The sequence below is a fragment of the Sander vitreus genome, chromosome 10 (assembly GCF_031162955.1).
Source record: "Sander vitreus isolate 19-12246 chromosome 10, sanVit1, whole genome shotgun sequence".
In the NCBI taxonomy this organism is placed as follows: domain Eukaryota; kingdom Metazoa; phylum Chordata; class Actinopteri; order Perciformes; family Percidae; genus Sander; species Sander vitreus.
The window spans coordinates 16,816,662-16,836,151 of record NC_135864.1 but is presented as its reverse complement, the minus strand read 5'-3'; the positions used below and the strand labels follow the sequence as shown (position 1 = coordinate 16,836,151).

Here is a 19,490-nt window from a genome sequence, read left to right as displayed (position 1 = left end):
TGTCATTCCCCCTCTCTCTCCCCTTTCATTTCTTCTGCTGTCCTGTCAATAAAGGCCTAAAAATGCCCCAAGAATAACACAAAACTGCATGAAAAAACACAATGATTCTCTGAAGCAGCAACGCCTGATTTTCAAGATTACACAGACACAGTGTTGGGGAGTAACGGAATACATGTACCAGCATTACGTATTCAGAATACAAATTATGAGTAACTGTATATATATGTATGTATAACAGAGCCAGGGCAGGAGTGCGTTTCTATCTTGGAAATTCAAACAGCATTTCACATTAAAGAAAGAGAAGGGAGAACGAAATATAACAGTGTGCAGTGCAACCTCTGCTTGCCAGCAACCAATCTCAGCGTCCAAATTACTCCACCTCCAACCTGAAGAAGCATCTTAAAGTAAGTTTTTTTTAATTAGCCAAGGGTAGTCGTCTGTTGTAGTTTTACTGGTCACCTTGCTATTTTATAGTTGACGTGCGACTTTACATTCTCCTACATGCTGATTTACTATCCCCAGAGCCGTTGAAAGACTGACTAGCCCCGTTTGACATGCTAGCTAACGTTAGCTAAAAATAGCTCATGGTAGCTTAGACTGCGGTTAGATTTTTGTGGTATGCAGTTCGGGACTACAAATCCAAAGATCTATCTGCTTGTTTAGGTACACATTCAACCAGTTGGAACAGAAGAACACACCAGAATAGGCCTGTTTAGTAAGCAGGATTTGATGGCCGCATTCCTACTTATAAAATGCAATTCAATGTGGAAGTAATCCAAGTATTCAGAATACGTTACTCAGATTGAGTAATGTAACGGAATACGTTACAAATTACATTTTTGGGCATGTATTCTGTATTCTGTAACGGAATATGTTTTGAAAGTATCCTTCCCAACACTGCACAGACATGAGGTGTCGACATGGTTTGTCTTGTAATATGTTGTTATTTTAAATTTGAGCCTGCTGACCAAGCCTCAGAGCAAACTGAGCCATCACAATTTTATCAAACGTTGAGTTCTTAATGGGCTTTAAGCGGGACAAATCTGAACATGTTACTCAAGTTTGAGGTGATTAAAGATGGAAATCTGCACTCAGTCTAATTGTCCCTGACAGTAATCTGCAAATGTCTTTTACATCATCTCTCATAATCTATCATGAATGAGCCAAAGGCATTTTTCTTAGGAGCTCGCAGACCAAATCAGTTTTAACACTTATGTGGATATTGGGCAAAGTTTCAACAGGTGAGGAAAATAGTCTTCTGGGTTTAGAAGTCATGTTGGAAAGTTGTTTGCTGTCACATCGCCCATAAGAAGTTGATACATTGACATTATGAATCAAGGCTTGGGTTTCTTTCTGAGGCCAAAGTTTACCTTTTGCACGTGTGATGACACTACTTTTCATTGTCGGGTAAAAGACTTCTGCAAGACACCCACGCGACCATACACGAACATCCACCCATACAAGCCATTCAACCATCAGATGACTGAACACCCAGCTCCATTTTCTCCCTAATTGCTTTTGAAAACATGTCGGGGAGCCGGGCAACATGGGGGATGACAGCTCCTGGTGTTTTCGTAAGGGACTAAGTCAACAAGCACAGACAGTGACATGAAAGAGCTCACACACCTCTGTGGTTTTGCTCACTCACACGGACGACCAATTGATTAACTCATAAATCAACCTCATCCCAGGCCCCAGGCCCTGGAGCGCCCCTTCACCTCCACCCCCACCAACCCCAAAAAAACGGCGGTGAGAAGCTGCAGCCCAACCCTGCGCCCTCCAGCTATAAGTGGAGGCGGTATGTTTCAGCTCATGGCAGAAACCCAGCAGGAGGGAGAGGCCAGGTGGGGCAGGTATAGTGGGTGCTATGGAGTAAAACAAAATTAGGGTGGGGTCATGGAAACGACAGGTATAGGATTAGTATGTATTATTAAAATGACAGGGAGGGATGGAGAAAGAAAACACAGAGGGGCTTAAAGAGGGATACAAATGTGTTAAAAAGACAAAGGAGAAGATCTGAATCAAACGCTGTGTAGTGCTGCCAAAACGGAGACAGACAGATATGGAGAGAAAGAAGGAGAGAAAGCATAAAGGAATGCAGTAAATCCCTAAGCGACTGAACAATCCTCTGGAGAAAGAAAAGAGGAATTTTTATGTGCTGCAGGTGAGCAGAACAGAGAGGGAGGGAGGGAGAGGGAAGAGGAGACGAGGAGACAGTTGGAAGGAGACAGATGGAAAAAGTGAATGCGGGGGTGGCCGAGGGAATTTGAGGAAAGCGAGAAAGGGTTTGATTGTAGCAGAGAAAAGGGGACCCATGGGGTGAAAATGAAGCAAAAGTGACACAAAATGACAAGTCATGCAGTTAGAGAGAGGGTGGCATACATTGGATGGACACAGTGAAGGAAGGCAGAGGGACATATGGAAAAAAGATTGGGAGACAGAGTGTGAACAAAAAAAAGGATAAATAGAGAGAAAGACAGACAGGGAGGAAGAGGAGGTCTGAGAACGTCTCGACCAGCGCATCTGTGTATCTTAAAGGCATACACAGGTTTTTGGGAGATTGGTCAGCTTCAATGATGAGATTACGTTGAATCATGTTGAATGCTATCTGGGTATAAGGAACCCTTTATTTGTATGGCCTGTTGACTGATATATCATTACTTCAGTAGTCCATTTATATTTGTAGGTGTTTTGGAGGAGAACGTGTACTCTCTATTTAAACCTGACAATATTTCCTAACCCTTGTGATATATTCGGATTTTGCAACTTTGTAACTAACATAAATATTTTGTTCTGTAATTCTGTTACATGAGTACTAAGCCACAACAAGATTGAAGTGTAAACAGGTGTTTTACCTCTGCATCCAAGCACTCATAATCTACAAGCAAAACTGATGGAAAACTTCTTTTAGCAACTTACTAGGTTTTCTTGCACTGATATATTCAGTGTTCCATAAAATAAAAACAAGTGAGTCTCTCGTATAATTATAGAATACTTTTACGTTGTGGCCAAACTCAATTATTTTCTTTTTTCAGTTCAGTCAAGAAGTAGGGCTATAAATACTGTGATATACTTGTCACATGTAAACGTCGAGGTACAATGCTCGTCCTGCATCCATTTAGATTTTCTTTTTAAACTGTCCATCGTAAGTCGGACAATGTTATAAGAGTGCAGTGCTAAATCAGTGCAGTCCTCCAAAAAGTTCCTTTTTTTATAGCCTACATTTTGAGATGCTGCCAGTAGCCTACTATCATTCAACATGATGTATATGTATTTTGTATACTTGACCACAGGGAACACAGAGAAATTTCCCCAAATCTTGATGTTTTTCTTCAAGACTAAAAGGAGGTAATGTGTGGAGCGAAGGAGCCAGAAAAAAGACCAGAAGAGGTGCTCTCCATGAGCAAATAAAAGTTCTTCAACAAGGTGGCCTGCACATGGACTCCACTGTAGGTCGTAAGTCTTATATCACGGCCTGCCAGTCACACAGACAGACCTGTCTGAGCAGCAGAGCCTTCTTTTGTCAGCAGCTGCCTGATAGACCGAACAAGTCAATAATGTCGATGCTTTGTCACTCACAGTATCAGTTATTACCGAAGGACTCGCCGGCTGAGTCATACAAACGGGGCTCGGCGATCCTGTTGCGTATTAGTTACAGCAATTTGTCTCTGCTTCATTGACAGAGAGCGACAGACAGAAAGAGAGAGACAATGCTGAGTGATGGCTGTTAGATAGCTATGCATGACAAGCCTCATTCCAACAAAGTTCTGACACATAGAGATGATTCACACACGTGCTGCGCTTGCAAGCCCACGCAAACAATACACACAGATAAACACACACACACACTCACACAGACCAAACAAAGCTGCCTTTGTTGACTGATGGCGGCCCCTCAGTCTTTGCTTACTGAATGTAAAAAACACACGTCTTATATGTGTGTATGTGTGTGTGTATACATATGTGTCACGTCTCTGTCAGCGTTAACCCTTTCACCCACTTAGTGAGAGTGTGTGTGATGATGTGTCAGCGTTGACACAGTCGACCTCCCACGTAAGTCACTTCCTGCTCAGCTAATGCTGCTTTTTAAGGTTCAGGCGGGCACTTGTTTGTCAGCACATGGTCCACATCTGTGCGTGCATGCGTGCATTCATGCTTGCGTGTGTGCGTGTGTGCGTGTGTGTGTGTCAGGGCGGACATGTGTGGTTGTGTGCAGGTGTGTACCTCGGAGGTGATGGAAAGGAGATTCTCATTGATCCTTTAATATCTGGCCTAGGGGCGTGGAGAGGAAGCCAAAGAGCTGCAGAGCATGTGGGAAAAAAGCGTAGTTAAGAGCCAAACAAGAAAGGGAGAAAAAAGATAACGAATGAGGAAGCGATTAAAGAGTGGGTATGGAAGACAAGAGGAAAAACGATAAGAGGCAGAGGCGGTGACAGAGACAGGGAGTGCGGCAGCCTTGAAACACAGACACAACAAGAGACAGTTGGTGGGATTATGAGGAGGTGTGTTTGTACCTGTGCCTGTTTCATGTAAATCCCTCACTGTGACAGGTCAGAGGGATGTTTTCAGGGGAAGAGGAGCTTCGTGAGATAGTGTGATGAGAAAAGAAAGCAAAGTGGGAGGAGGGATGATGCAGTGGGAGGTGGGAAGAGAGAGATGAAAGGAAAAATGAGAGATCGTAAATTTTCACCCGGACAGACAAATAAAAACTCTCTCATACCCCGCCTCTCTCGTTCTATTTTTTGTCATGAATGTGAGCCGGTCTTTGTTTTCCAGAAAACACCCCGACCCCAAACTCCTCTCCCCTTGTGCCAATCACCCGAAACCATCCCTATAAAACTGAAACCATTGCAAACAAAAATCCCATAAGCATTTCTTTTTTGTCTCTCCCCCGATGGGCTCCCAAATGACCAATAACACCACGCTCTGTACAAAAGCTAGTATTTATTCTATTTTGAGTTACAATACAGTATATTCACACTGGATTTAACAATAAATAAACATCTTGTTCAATAAATATTATAGAGATATGATCCATAACCTTTAACCATATCATCCAAGGCACATTGTAAAGACATAACACAAGATTTATTCTGGAAAAGAAATGAAGCCTTCTGTGAGTTGCCAAAGAAAAAAGCATCTGATTTCATGATTTAAAAGGCACAAACAATTCACATCAACGTGTCTAATGTTTTGTGTTTAAAGTAATAGTTTGGCATTTTTGCATTATTTCTGAGAGTTAGAAGAGAAGATCGATTACCGTATACCTTATATCTGTTAAACATAACTGTTAAATGTTAAATATAATCCCTATACACAAACAGAAATCTAGAAAATGACAATTTGTGGTGATAGAGGGAGTAACATGCCACATCCATCTGCCCACCACAAGTTTAAAATTAACACATGGTTTTATGGTTTTATGTTTCGTAGCTCAGAACAGTGAGTTCCTGCAGTCTCCGCTGGTTGCCAAGCAACCTCACCGTGACCACAAGTTTCCACAATGGCAACTTGTTTTATACCTTTGTTTTTGTCTGGATTAAACAAACAATATATTACATGTTAATTAGTGAGCTTAAGAGGTGCTGGTATTTGGATTTGAATACCTTTGCACAGAGCTGTTTCCCCCCCATGTCCAGTATTTATGCTAAGCTAAGCAAAGGTAACCAGCAGCTGGCTCCAGCTGCATATCAAGTGCACAAAAGTGAGAGCGGTATTGATGTTCTCATCTTACTCTCAGCACAAAAGCAAGTAAGTGTTTTTCCCAAAATGTCAAACTATTTGTTTGTACAGACACACAAAACTGTGGGATTTTTAGGGGAATTCATTCTGTTATACAACATTTTAAGATTGTGTTAAATATTTGTTGCTATGTAGTGAAATCATTAAAAAGTATTGCAAATGGGTGAGCACTGAATCAAAAGTAGCATAGAAATGGTTTGTTAAGGCACAAAATAACATGTGTGTTTGTGTGTGTGTGCGCGCGCGCGCGTGTTTGTGTGTGCGTGTGTGTGTGTGTGTGTGTGTATCTAGACAGTATGTGAAGCACTGTTGTAGAGTTACGGTAACTGACAGGCCGACTTCTGATTACTCAGCAATAACCCTCTGCCCGTTATTGCCACTGCTCATCCCTTGACTCATGCCTCCTCCCGTCTTCCTCTCCTCTTCATCCCTCTGGCTATTTCCTCATCTTCCTTTGTCTTTTACCCATTCAGAAATGTGTGTCTAACCACCTACAGTGGTATTTCTGTTGAACTATGAGTCGTGAAGTCCGGTAACCAGTCTCAGTGTGTCTCGCTCAATGAGCTGCTGTGTGCATCAGGCGGGTGACAGTGCTGGTAATGTGTTGGCTTTGTGTGTGTTATATTCCATTAGCTCTTCTGGTGACCTGCCAAATAGTCCTTCATTCACTTATTCCAGTACGGTATGAATGAATGTGTTAAGCATGAGTGTTTTTGTCTGTTCAAGCTCTTAATTTGTTTCCACTTCCAATTATTGTGTGCAAATAATAGATTTCCGATATACTGCACTTGTGTGTCTCAATGTCTCAGCCTCTGAGTCTTTTCTTGAGGCGGTTAAAGTCCTTCGCCGACCGCCACAGCCAACTCTGCAGCTCTCTCAATATCCAAAACCCCTCCACCTTTTTGGCAAAGTCGTTCATCGTCGGCCGCACTGACAAAAGCGAAGAAGAGGCAGAGGAGGTGGAGGAAAGGAGCGGAGTCAGGGGAGGCGAAAGGAGGGAGGTGCCCCTTTGTAAAGACAGAGGGACGGGCTGGGAGAGGAGGGTGTGCTCCTCGCCTGCTCCGAACTGGTAGAGCAGGGAGAGGGTTGACAGAGGAGCTTGGAGGGTAGGGGAGAGGAGGGAGCGAGGAGGCCGACGCTGAAGATGGAAAGTGGAGGAAGAGGAGGTAGCTTCCATTTCTGTTTGCTTCTCCTCCTCCAACATTAACCCTCTGCTTCCCTCTACAATAAATCCATCTTCTTTTCTGAGTGCGTTTATGTGATGTGAGTTCATGTTGTAGCTGTATTGATTGTTGTTGTTGTTGGTTTGGATGGTCGGTTGTTGAAGGGAGCTGGAGCCTCTTGTGCCCGGGTATGACACTTCTACCCTGGGTTCAGGCTGCCTCTCCTTCTCCTCAACATCCTCATTGATACTCAATAACCTTCTCCTTCCCCATCTCTCCGCCCCTCCCTCTCGCTCCAGCTCCTCCTCTTCTTCCTCCGCTACTCTCTCTTCTTCGCTGGCAGTCCATTTCCCACTCTCCGGCTCTTCCCTCCTCCCTCGCCTTCCTCTTTCTCTTCTTCCCTTCTCCGTCGATCCGCCACTCCTTTCTCCAGCTGCGGTCGCCTCCACTCTCCTTCCTTCTTTCCCTCTCCTTTTTTCCACCAAGTCTACGGTGACGCCGTCCTCCCTCTCTCCTCTGACCACCCTTGTCCTGCTTCTTCTTTGGTTATTACGCTGACCGGACTCTGTCCTCGTCCCGGCTCTGGACCTGTAAAGGCTCTGGCTCATCAGTGGAACAGGTCGGTCGCCGCCTACCCCCCTCTGAGGGTACTGCAACTCTCCAGCATTACTTTCCATGTTTGCAGATGGTGGAGGAAGTGCGTAACCAAGGGTGGTCATCAGTGCGGATATGGAGCCCAGCAGCCCATCCAGGCCTGTGCAAAAGTGCAGTAGGGATGTCTTGAGGGCGGGGCAGAGGGTGGAGCGGGCCAACTCCCTGACGGCTGCCAGCAGGACAGAGTAGGCCTTCTGGTTCTGGGCGAGCCGAGCTTGGTTCTCCAGGCCGTGCCACAGCTCCAGGCGGGTGGCGGCGCTGGGCAGGGACAGAGCGGTACTGTTGGGTCGAGGAGGAGAGAAGTCTTTCTCATTGAATGGGGGGCCTAGGTAGGTCAGCTGGAGGAGATATACAAAAATCAGAAGAAAGGATGAAAAGGTTTAATGGATAACTCTGGATTCATAGTTTGAACCATCATTCATCATAACACTTTATACAGCTTCATTGCTACAGTGAAGTCAGCCAAGCCAAGAAACATAAGATCAGACAGGTTGTAAACAAGCCAACAGTTTAGCCAGTTTATAAACCTCTTTATTTGGAGATTAAACTGAAAGTGAGTGCTCCTGTCATGTCTGTAATAATCCCTCAATATACAACTGTGTGTGCACATCTAAGTCAAGTACAGTTGGTCAAAGTTGAACCAGGAAGTCAACTTCTAATTGTTTTCTCTTCTGAATTAGTTTGGCTAAATCCAGTATAACTCTTTTTCAATTGTTTTTGGTCTTTGCCAACGCCTGAGGGAAATATCTGGCTATTTAGCTCCTAAATGCTCCACTATAGCCTAGTTTCCACCAAACAGTCTGGTTCAGTTTAGTACATATCAGAACGGTTATTTTTGCGTTTCCATTGTCAAAACTTGTGGATGGTACCAGTAGAACCGCTCCACTCCATCCTGTTTTTTTTAAAGATTATTTTTTGGCCATTTTAGGCCTTTATTTATAGGACAGCTGAAGACATGAAGGGGTGAGAGAGAGGGGGAATGACATGCAGCAAAGGGCTGCAGGGTGGGGTCGAACCCAAGGCCGCTGCATCGAGGAGTAAACCTCTGTATATGCGCCTGCTCCACCAGGTGAGCTACCCAGGTGCCCATTCCTGTTTTTTTCATCTCTGTTGAGGTACTTAGCACACTGATCCAATACTTAAAGGTGGCGCTAGAAACACTGCAACCTGTGATTGGTGTAGACGTCCGTCTGCATCATTGGTGAAGAGGAAATACAGTGAGAGCTGGATGGAGCAGTGAGGAATAAAACACTGGTAGAATACAGTGTTTTTTTATAGCTATTTCACTGAAAAGAACTGCCTGCTGTGGCCAAAAACGATGCTTTGAGAGCGGTGAAAGTGAACCAAAACAGTAAACTTGTAGCCAACAGCTAAACGATGAGCTGAGACTCGCTATTAAGCTCTGTAAAGCTGAGAGGAGTTGCTGATTCAGGTGATAATTCTCTGTAGGTTAACCATGTGTAACCTTTCAAATGGTTTTCACGTTGCCATTGATACATTATTATTATAAAAAGTATTGTTTTTAACGGTTTAATAGTACACTTTGTTTCAGTGTTTCTAATTGTGATTAAATAAAAAAGAGATAAAAATGAAACAGAATGGTATCACAAAAAAGGACTCACATATATGTCTTTGATTTCCTTGAGCTGATACTCCAGGTATTTGGTCAGTTCGTACGTGCTTTCAATCGAACTCCTCTCACTTGCCAGGTTGTGTGAAGGATCCAGGGCTGTTGCCATGGCAGCAGCCAATAGCAGGACGAGCTGATGTTGATTGACTGTAGAGAAATTTAAAAATATTTAAAAGATGTTTCTGTAAGGGCACTCACATCATGCGTGTCCAAGTGATAAATAGCACACACCGCAGAGGTATTTGTAATCATAACAATGAGGTGAAATTTATCTCGGCCATTATTTTCTCAGACATGTTGTGATTATTTAACTTGGATGCTTGGTTTTTAATGAATTTGATGATTTGAGAGCTTAACAGACAAAAATCACCTCCAGCCACAGCTTCCAGTCGCTGCACTATCACACTGTTTATAAGATTTTTTTTTACAATATTGTGGTTTATTTCTTTGTCTCTATGGCGATGGCCTCGTCTGTTTACATATTGCCAGGTCATCTGACACTGCCAATAAAGCTTTTCCAGTTTCCAATCTAATTTTAGAGGTTTCTGGCTGTCGGAGGTTTACTCTGGCTTCAAATAAAACCTTGCTTAATAGCTTCAGACAGTCAGACAAATTACACCTATGTTCAATGCACCAGCCTGTCAGGCAAACAGCTTTAACACACACACACACACACACACACACACACACACACACACACACACACACACGTTCATTCCTGACCGAAATCCCCAAAACAAAGACATGTGGCTTTCTTTACAATCACAAACATTAATGTGTTTGTATCAGTTGTATGTTTGCTGTGGACTTCTTGTTTAGGTATCAGAGTGTTTGTGTAGGTGTTTTATGTTACTCTGAGTGTTGGTGAGAATGTTTGTCGTAATCTTATATGTGGATGAAATTCACATCGCTGTGAGTGTATACAATGTGTGTGTGTGTGTGTGTGTGTGTGTGTGTGTGTGTGTGTGTGTGTGTGTGTGTGTGACAAAGGGGGGTTGTAACACTGGAAACCTTTTAGTGCCCCTGTCTCTGGTTTCAAACAGAGAAAATTGGAGCTGAAAGGTGGTTTTCAACATTTAGGAACTTCATGTACGTCTGTTTCTCTTCGTCCCAGGCTTGCTGTCTCCACACGCTGCCACTTTTCACACTCTCTCCCTATACTTTCTAACTCTCTATCGACACCTCTTAGGCCCTTCGCTCAAGTGTTACACGCATTTATTTCGTCGTCTCTGCTCTCCGACATCCTTTTCCATCCTCTCTGCGCTCTCTCTCATCCTCCTGACATCCAGACACTAGGCAGTGATTCATGCTTGTAATTATGGGCAAAACATGCTGCTGTTCAACAGGGGTGAAATATGTATTGCACAATGTATATCAGTCAACTTTCTCTCTGTCTTTCTCTGACTCACCTCGGGCCTCCTGTTGCTTCACCAATTTATGCTGTTTCTCCTCTTAAACTTGTCACACTGCTCTCAAACTTTGCTTTCTTTCCCAACATACCTTTCTCCTCTCCCTCTCAACGCTCTTATCTCTGTTCTGCCTCAGGTCAAAATAAAAGCAGCCAATTAACCCTGATTAGCTCTGCTTCTCTCCCTTTATTACCCTTTTTTCTTTCATCTATCCATCAGGACGGGCCCCACAGGATGAAGAAGTGAATGGCTTGAAACACTTGAAAAACCTTTACCCTCAACACGTTTTTAGTGGTTCTAAGGAAACAAGTTCTGACCTAAAACAGTCAACACCTTTTTCCTCTGACTCAACTGCTTACATTTGACATATATCGGTATGCACTCCCAAACAAGGGTTGGGTAGAAACTTGATGATGTTATGCGCTATATACTACTCAATAGACAAAAATCTGTAGTCTGATGTGCTAAAACAAGAATGTGTTATAGTTACAGTTCGCATTATAAAATGTGTCATAGAAGAAAATATATGGTTGAGAAATGAAGAGAAATGTATTCTAATATTTTGGTTTTTTTGTCTTCTGTGCCTTTAACCAAACATGTGAAGTAAACCAAATCATCAGAATGCATTGACAAGTAACGTTTATTCCCTTGATTATGTTACAATTTGCAATGATGACATGGCAACGAGTAACTGTGATTACGTATATTTTTTTAACCTAACAAGCTCAAGCTTCCTGAAAAAAGTTGTACTCATCAATTGACTTGAGTTTTAGTGACAGATTGAACGACAGATTAGGCAACTGGCAGTTTGCAATTAAAACAGGATTAGAAATGCTTGTCAAAAACCTACTTGATTTGAAAGGGTAAAAAACTGCCTCCTTCATAGCTGGTAACTCTCCCACTACCTGTTGACCCTGAGTTGTCGGCTACATCAAAGCTTCCTCCCAGACAATTTTTCTGAAACACTGTGTTTGCGCCCAGGCAACTCCCACATGCTCCCACACACACACACACACACACACACACACACACACACACCTTGACATCAATCAACTAGGACAACCCCTGTCAGCCAAGCCTTCTCCTGAATCTACTGAAGCGCAAAAGCCTCATCACCTGTCAGAAGCAATAAGCATCTTTCAGCAACGCCTGAGCATTTGGAGCTCATCAAGCACCAGTCTCCTCCCATCGCACATCCTACATTAGCATCAAAATACTTCAAAATCAACACGACATCGCTGAGTAAACAGTCCTGAAGGAAAAGGACACACATTGTGCAACACAGGAAAACAAATGAACAGGTGCAGAAAAAAAGGTGCCTGGGACGGAGAAAGAAAAGTCTCCTTGGCAAAAATGAACCAAAACTGTTCCAAACGGTTTCCTTTTGTCTGCAGCCACATGCTCGGAGATGATTGCCAGACATGAAAGCCTCTTGTTGTTTTGATTGAGAGCTGACATGTCTAAAAGCATCCTCTGCTGTGGCTAAAAACAGGCGCTCTTTTGTACGAGTAAACTGAGATAGTTCAAACCAAGAGCCATGTTGTTGTTTAATAATATTACATTGAGCAACTACACTATAGTCGGCATATAGCCCGACTTCAAGGGGAGCCCTGCAGGCTTGGGGCTGTGTACCTGGCAGTGGAAGCACACTCCGCAGGGCAGGGTTGAAACCAGAACATTTTGTGTTGGAGGATTGCATTACAGCAACACAGGGGTTCCCTACAACAGCCGACCATGAACTGCCTCTCTGCACTTATGTGTGTGTGAATCTCTACATGTTTTGGCACACATACCTATAAGGGTTACACATATGCACACACAGGGGGGGCTCCATTATTCACAACAGATCATATTTTTTATCTACGGTTTATTCGCTGTTGTCAAGTCAGATCTGGCACTCTGTTGTCTGGCTGCCATCTGCAGTACAGAGCTCAACATAATGTTCGGGTGCCAGAGCTTTTGAGCTTCTAATAGGTCAAAAACAAACACAGCACAGGGTCATGGTTCAGAGTTGAATTTTGGTGCGCAAGGTTGTGTTCATGGGCAAAAAGAGCCTCGTAACACACTTGACATTTACACTCCAGACAGTGTTTTGGTAAACCAGTGACCCAGTGTTTGTGGGTGTTGTACCGCTTCCATCCGAGAGGACTAGTATTTCATCTTTCCCAACATGCATCACCATTTGAGGTTTTAAGCAAGCACTTAAACAGAATTTGGTATTGTGGGAAAACCATGTGCAAGTTAATCTCTCCAGTCTGGTCCAGGAAAAACTAGCTCCAAAGCCAGAAGAGGTTGCAATTCATTGCTCTAACCACTTGAAAGAGGTCTTAAACAGAAAGGAAACATCAGTATGTAGATGTTAGAATCCGGTCCAAATTAGATATTTATTTATTATGTATTTTTCCAGTACAACATTGATTAGGATGACTACAGTATATTGTAATGCCATACTTTTGGTGCACATACATTGTGAGACTTTGACAAGATTTAACATTAATCAAGCCATGCAGCCTGATTTTGGAACAAAATGTTGAAACATCATCCGTGGTGTGTTTTCCAGAACCAAAACAACATGCTACAGGCTACATCTTCCCACTCCACACACTTCAGTGTTGTCTAGTCACTGTGCAGAACTCCTCTGCTATGTCAGAGGACAATACAACGTTAGGCGCAAAAGTTTCATGCTATATGCATGTTATATGTCATGTTGTGAGTTATATGAAAGAAAGATCGAAATTAAATCTGAGAATCTGCAGACAGAAGTCTGGAAGTTAATTGTGTTTTTTTCTATCCACACTTCATTAAAAAATTTGATTACGATCTGATAATTTGATCTGGGCTGCAATTCTGAACACAACTGTCTCAGTTCAGTTCATAACATCAGTTCATTTTCCAAACTGCTACATGTATATAAAAAGAAAAGGTTAGAGTGATAAAAAAACAACACATAAGTAGCTAATTTAGGCAAATTAAATGATATGACTACAGGGCTAGCAGTAGGTTTTACTGTCCTTCCCATTCTGCTGACATTGTGTGAATGTACCATAAACTCAAGGTTCACTTATTAGCTTTTTCCAGAGTTTTTAATTGTCTCACAGAGACCGAACTTGTTCAGGCCACCAAGCAAAGTTCTGCACTGACACCTGACGACACCTGAGAAATTTCCATTCAATGAAGAAGACTCCAAAAAAACTAGCAAGTGAACATGTACTTTATTTTATTTGATCACAGATTTATGTTACCAAGATCAAGAATGATTCTCTCCCAGTCTTTAAACAAAAGAAGAAGGAGACATACTTTCTTAATCCCCAAGGTTCAGTTTCATAGAGACATTACACACACAGGCCCAAAATACACACACATGCAAACAGGACCTACACACATGCATTAAATAGAGAGATGTCAGAGCGAAGGAAGGGCGCTGCCCTTGATCGGGAACCTGAGCAGTTGAGGGGTTCAGTGTCTTGCTCAAGGGACCCTCGGCAGTGCACAGGAGATAAACTGGCACCTCTCCAGCTACCAAGTCTACACTACATACTTAGTGCCTACGGGGACTTGAACTGGCAACCCTCCAGTTCCCAAGCCAAGTCCCAACACACTGAGCTACTGCCCCCGACTAAGTTCATCATTCAGTAGTACTAAAATCCACATACTGTTTATGCTGAGACGTTACATTAAGTTATCTTTTGTTATCTGTTACCAATTTTTAAACCTCACAAGTGTGAGGTTTATTTTTTTCCAAGAACATGCACCCGTCCTGTGACTTGTCTTGCATATTTATTGTCATGTAGCTTACTTGTCAGAGATGGAGCTGGAGGCTCATTGTGGCTTTGTTGACAGAAAAGACCCATCGGAGCCAAACTCTGAGGAGCTGTTTGGCTCTTGCATAGTTTTTTAATTATTGCGTGGCATTGTACCTGGTGGCAATTCTGCATTCTGTCATAACACTCACCCTAAACATAAACACACCTGTGCAGGATGCCAGGGGCAAAAACCATGCACACATTAACAGGCTGATGTGAGGGATAGAGCCACAGTGGAAGTGGACAGAGACGCGCGCTGGGTGAGTGGGGGTGAAGGGGGGGTTTGACAGTCTGGGGTCAGGGTCGGTGTTGTGTGTCTGTGTACAGTTAAAGGCCAAATTTATGTGCAGTCTGTACTTGATCAAATGTGCATTCCTTTACTAACTCAACACACACAAACATGCACACACACGTGCATCCAGATTGTGCAGTGGAGATCTATGTATGCAGTCGTTTTCCTGAATAAATACATGTAAAAAATAAACACGCACACTTTTCCCATCTCTTGGCCCATGAGATTCCTTCCTCTGGAGTTTGTTCATACTGAATTTCAAATTGATCCTCTTGGCACCGGACACACACTGGGGTTGCCAAACTACATAAATGACCCAAAAACAAAGGAAACAAAGGAAAACGATTTTAAAAATCCAATAGAAATTGAGTTTTATGCTCAGAAACTCTCTGTGAAACTATTTCTCACTAGTCATAAACTCATCGTCTTTTGTTAAGTTCCCATTCTTACCCTGATGTCTGTCTCCCTCTTCACCTTATAAGCCAATCCATCCATGCCTTTTTTTCTTCTTCTTTTTTTTCTATTTTAAATCTGTGGATTCCAGTCGCTCCAAGCTTAATCGCCATGTTTGGTTTCAATTTCGTTGTCGCTTCATCTGTCCCCCTCTCTCCCTAAATCTTCCTGAAACATCAAACTTCCATTTTAAAGTCTCCTTCCTTTCTCTCCCTAATTACCGTTGCCCTCTCTTCCTTTCACTAATTGGCTCCACTCGTTCCCCCATCTCCATCTTTCACTACCTCCTTCCCCATTTTCAGACCTTCGGTTTTTAATTTACCTGTTAAACCCCTCCTCCCCCCTCACCCCGGCTACTCCCCATCTCCACCTCATGGTTTTCTCTTAAATAATACCACAGAATAGAATCACACAAGAACGCACTAATGAATTTCAAAGTCACTGCTCTGTCACTACTATTAGAAGAAAGTAGGAGAGCAGCAGTGGAACGTAGCAGAGATACAGCTCTGACAGTTCTGAGATAGAAGAAGTATAGAGCTGAAACGATAAGTCAATTAATAGTCAGTCGGCAGATATGAATCAGCAACTATTCTGATAATGGATTCATTAACACCTTTTTTAAGCAAAAACAATACAAATTCTCTAGATCCAGGTTCTCAAATGAGAGGATTTGCTGCTTTCTCTTATTTGCGAATGTATTTGGTTTCTGGACTTTGTGTCCAAGTCCAAAGTGATTCGTAGACGTCAACTTGGGCTTTAGGAAATTGTGTCACTATTTTCTGACATTCTAGATCAAAGAACTGATCGATCAATTGACAAATTTGCTATTAAAAATATTTACCTTAGTTACAGCCCTATTGTAAGTTTCTTTTAAATATGTAATCTATTTGTTACATGTTTTATTTCATATGTATCCCCTGTTTTACTGGTGCTTTTATTAAGGTGTTTTACTTGTGGTATTTTTATTACAGTAATTAATTGATTGTATCAATATATTGTCTTTAATTTAGTGGCTAGGTGGGCTCAGTTGCTCCAGAGCTAATGTCTTGTGTTACTATTGTTGTTTGTCTGATCTCTGATGTAAGCTGTTGACTTGTGTATCTTTTGTTATTTGTTCCAAACAGTTCCCCCTCTGAAGATAAAAGGTATCGGTTAATCAATCTATTTGAGTTTTTGCTTTGTACTTCAAATACATTTCCAAGGTAAGTATTTTAATTTTAACTTTACTACATTTATTTGACAACTGTAGTTAATTACTTTGCAGATTTTACTGTATTATCTAAAAAAAAATCTCTCTCGCATTTTTTTAATGAATGATGCATTGTTATACTGACATTTAAACTATCCAACTTAAAACCAGCTCCACCCTGACCTGCTACAACATTAAAATGTGTAACATATTGAAAATAAAAATAATAATAATAAAATATAATAATAAAAATAATCCAACAATATAATTCAACGTTGACAGGGGCTATTCTTCCTGCATAATAAGTTACTTTAATGCTTTAATGTTTTTGAACATATTTCGCTGATGATACAATCAATATAAGTCATTTTCAGCGAGAGACTTTTAACAGTAGTATCTTAGAGTATTTTTACATTGTAAGGACCTGATTCTGGAGAGTGAGGAAATATATTTTGGGGTCTTGAAGGATCGAGACAGAGGGTAGAAGGAGGAGGAAGAGAGGATTTGAAAGGAAGGAGGGAGAGGAAAAGGAGTTGGTGGAGGGGAGAGAGAGAGAGAGAGAGAGAGAGAGAGAGAGATTTTCTGAAGCGAGGGGCCATGTTAATTTGGGAAAAATGTAAACAGCATGTGTAACTGTTCAAAGCGTGACCGACTCATTTTATATCATTCCCCCCTACTCTCTCCTCTGTCTTTCCCTCTGGGTGCTGCTAACTTCTGTCAATCGGGAATCTGCACTGCATTAACCCCTCTACCGCCAGTTTGTCTCTCCTTCTCCCCTCCTCCCTCTCTCTCTATTTACTTTTAATCTGTCTCTACCTCTCTTTACTCTCTCTCACCCCCCCAACACACATACAACCTGCCCCCACCTCCACAAATCCTCCTGACATCCATATATATAGCGTGAAGAATTGAGGATGGCGCTGAGCGAATCAAAAGATGTGAAAGGGTCACTTTTTCCTCTCTTTCCACATCCCCTGCTCTCTCTCTTTTCACTCTTCCTTTGTTTCTTCTTATTGGAGGGTGTGTTTGAGCTTTCTGGCCCAACACACACTAACGCTTTTATCTGAAACACACCGACACTAATTCAACCCTCCCAGCAATAACAGGCCTTGTCTATGTGTGTCTGCATCTGTGTGTGTGTGCACGTGTGTGTGTGTGTGTGTGTGTGTGTGTGTGTGTGTGTGTGTGTGTGTGTGTCAAAGGTGGCATGTTCTTCAACAGCTGAGCTTTCTGTATATTTATTTGCTCTGAGTTTCAGAGGGAGCAGCAGATTGTTCTTCCCATCTAGGTGGTTACATCACGTGAACCGGCCGGCCATCAGAAAAGTTGGCCTCATGATGTGACCACCTAGATGGGATGAGGAGAGCGGGGAAGGGGGGAGGGAGGAAGGGAGGGAGACAGTGGAAGAGAGGAACTTGGTGATCTTTTGTTCAGTGCATCATTTCATCACACAGCCATCCTTCTGTACTGTCTCTCCCTCTTTCTTTCACGTCCTTTTCCTTCCTTTCATAGACACGGAGCAGCAGCCGCACCAGCTGTCCCACAGGGAAAAGTGTGTGTGCGTGTGTGTGTGTGTGTGTGTGTGTGAGTTTTCTCACACCCTGACTAACGTGAATCATGTACTTTCTCATATCAGTGACAGCTAACTAGACAGGGGCTTTAGCTGCCTCTGACCCCTCAACCCCTGTCATTTTTTACTGTGAATAAGAACTCCCCCCCCCCCTCTCTCTCTCTCTCTTATACACACACACACACACACACACACACACACACACTGTCTAAGCTAAATTGGGCTTTACTCCCTCTCTCTTTGTGGTCTGTTAATCTCACATTCCTCTCACATAGCCTTCACATTTCTTTGAGAATACATAAAAAAATCTCTAAAATGAATAAAAGTCTGTGTTGAACAAGTCTCTTCAATAGGCTATGAATTTTTTTCTGTGTCTAATTATTTCTTTGGTAACCTTTGAGGTTTGCTGATGAGCCACCAAACTCATTTGTTTTTCATCATCTTGAATCTTCTAATGTAAAGAAATGATTTACAACCACATTACAAAAAACATTAATAAATAAAATAATTTTTTGAAGTTTAAATTTTCTTTCCAGAGTTACAAAGACAATTGAATAGAATATAAGAGCATGTTTAACTAGGCTAGATTATTTAGTTTTAGCTGCAAATGTATGTGCAATTAAATCATAAGGTAGGATATTTAGAAAGTGTGAAAAAATAGAAAGCACATGGCTTAATATTTTGAACCCACATGTTACACCATATACAACAGTAATTGGATTTGCAAGAAAATAAATCTCAATATCGACGAACGACAATAAACTTTCCACGGAATAATAATAGCCTATTGCATGACATATGATAATGATAGAAAAGAAGCCCATAAGTGCTTGTCTGTAGTTTTTAGGCCTAAACTTCCATTAAAAGTATTACAATTGACTTACCTCCGCAAAACCTTTTCATTTTCTCCAAATCCTTTTATTCCGTTCAGTTCGCTCTCACAAGTTCATCCACCGGTGAATTTTAGAGCTGAAATAAACCGATAATAATGTCTTCTCTCCTCTTGTAGATTAGTTCGCCCTTCCTCACACAACTCTAAAGAAGATGAAGGAAAAATGTACGTGATGGTAATCCTATAAATGGGTATATTGATTATATTAAAGGGTGACGTTTAAATATTGACGCTCCGCTGACTTGGTGTGTGTGTGGTCTGTGTGACAGACTGAATGACGGCGGAGCCTTTTTGTAGCCTACCTCCTCCTGCTCTTTTTCTACCCCTTTCTCCTCTTCCTCCCCTCCTTTCCATCCATGTCTCTCCTTCTTTCGTTATCCTCCTTCTCGGTGCCGGTGATTCACCGGGTTGACGCATCGCAGCTCAATTTGACAGAGCCGCTGAACCACGGGACTTGTCACAACTCATTACTGTCTCTCTGCGCTCGTCATCCTCATGAACGCAATCTGACTGCGGCCGTTTGATCTTTAATCTGCTTCCCTTTAACAAGGTGCGAGTCCGGCTGGATCAGATCACTGCGGGTCAGGAGGACCGGCAAACGTGCGCCCCGCAAATCATCCAGGAAGTATAGCCTACATTCACTCTTAACTTGAATCTCTCATCTGGTGTTTGCTTGCCTTTCTTTTGATATGC

At 42.3% G+C, this 19,490-nt stretch overlaps 1 protein-coding gene across 1 annotated transcript; it reads right to left on the bottom strand.

Moving 5' to 3' along the window:
• Window positions 1-4,941: 4,941 nt before the first annotated feature.
• Window positions 4,942-19,079, bottom strand: clcf1 (cardiotrophin-like cytokine factor 1). The gene is made up of 3 exons (XM_078261410.1): window positions 18,790-19,079; window positions 9,182-9,336; window positions 4,942-7,897 (listed from the first exon to the last, which is right to left on the bottom strand). Exons 1-3 carry the CDS (start codon window positions 18,806-18,808, stop codon window positions 6,548-6,550), a joined length of 1,524 nt encoding a protein of 507 aa, XP_078117536.1. The 5' UTR covers window positions 18,809-19,079; the 3' UTR covers window positions 4,942-6,547.
• Window positions 19,080-19,490: the final 411 nt, after the last annotated feature.

Coding starts and splice junctions, on each gene's coding strand:
- clcf1 (XM_078261410.1), bottom strand. Junction 7,898..9,181: donor AGGAAATCAAAGACATATAT/GTGAGTCCTTTT, acceptor TATCTCCTCCAG/CTGACCTACCTAGGCCCCCC.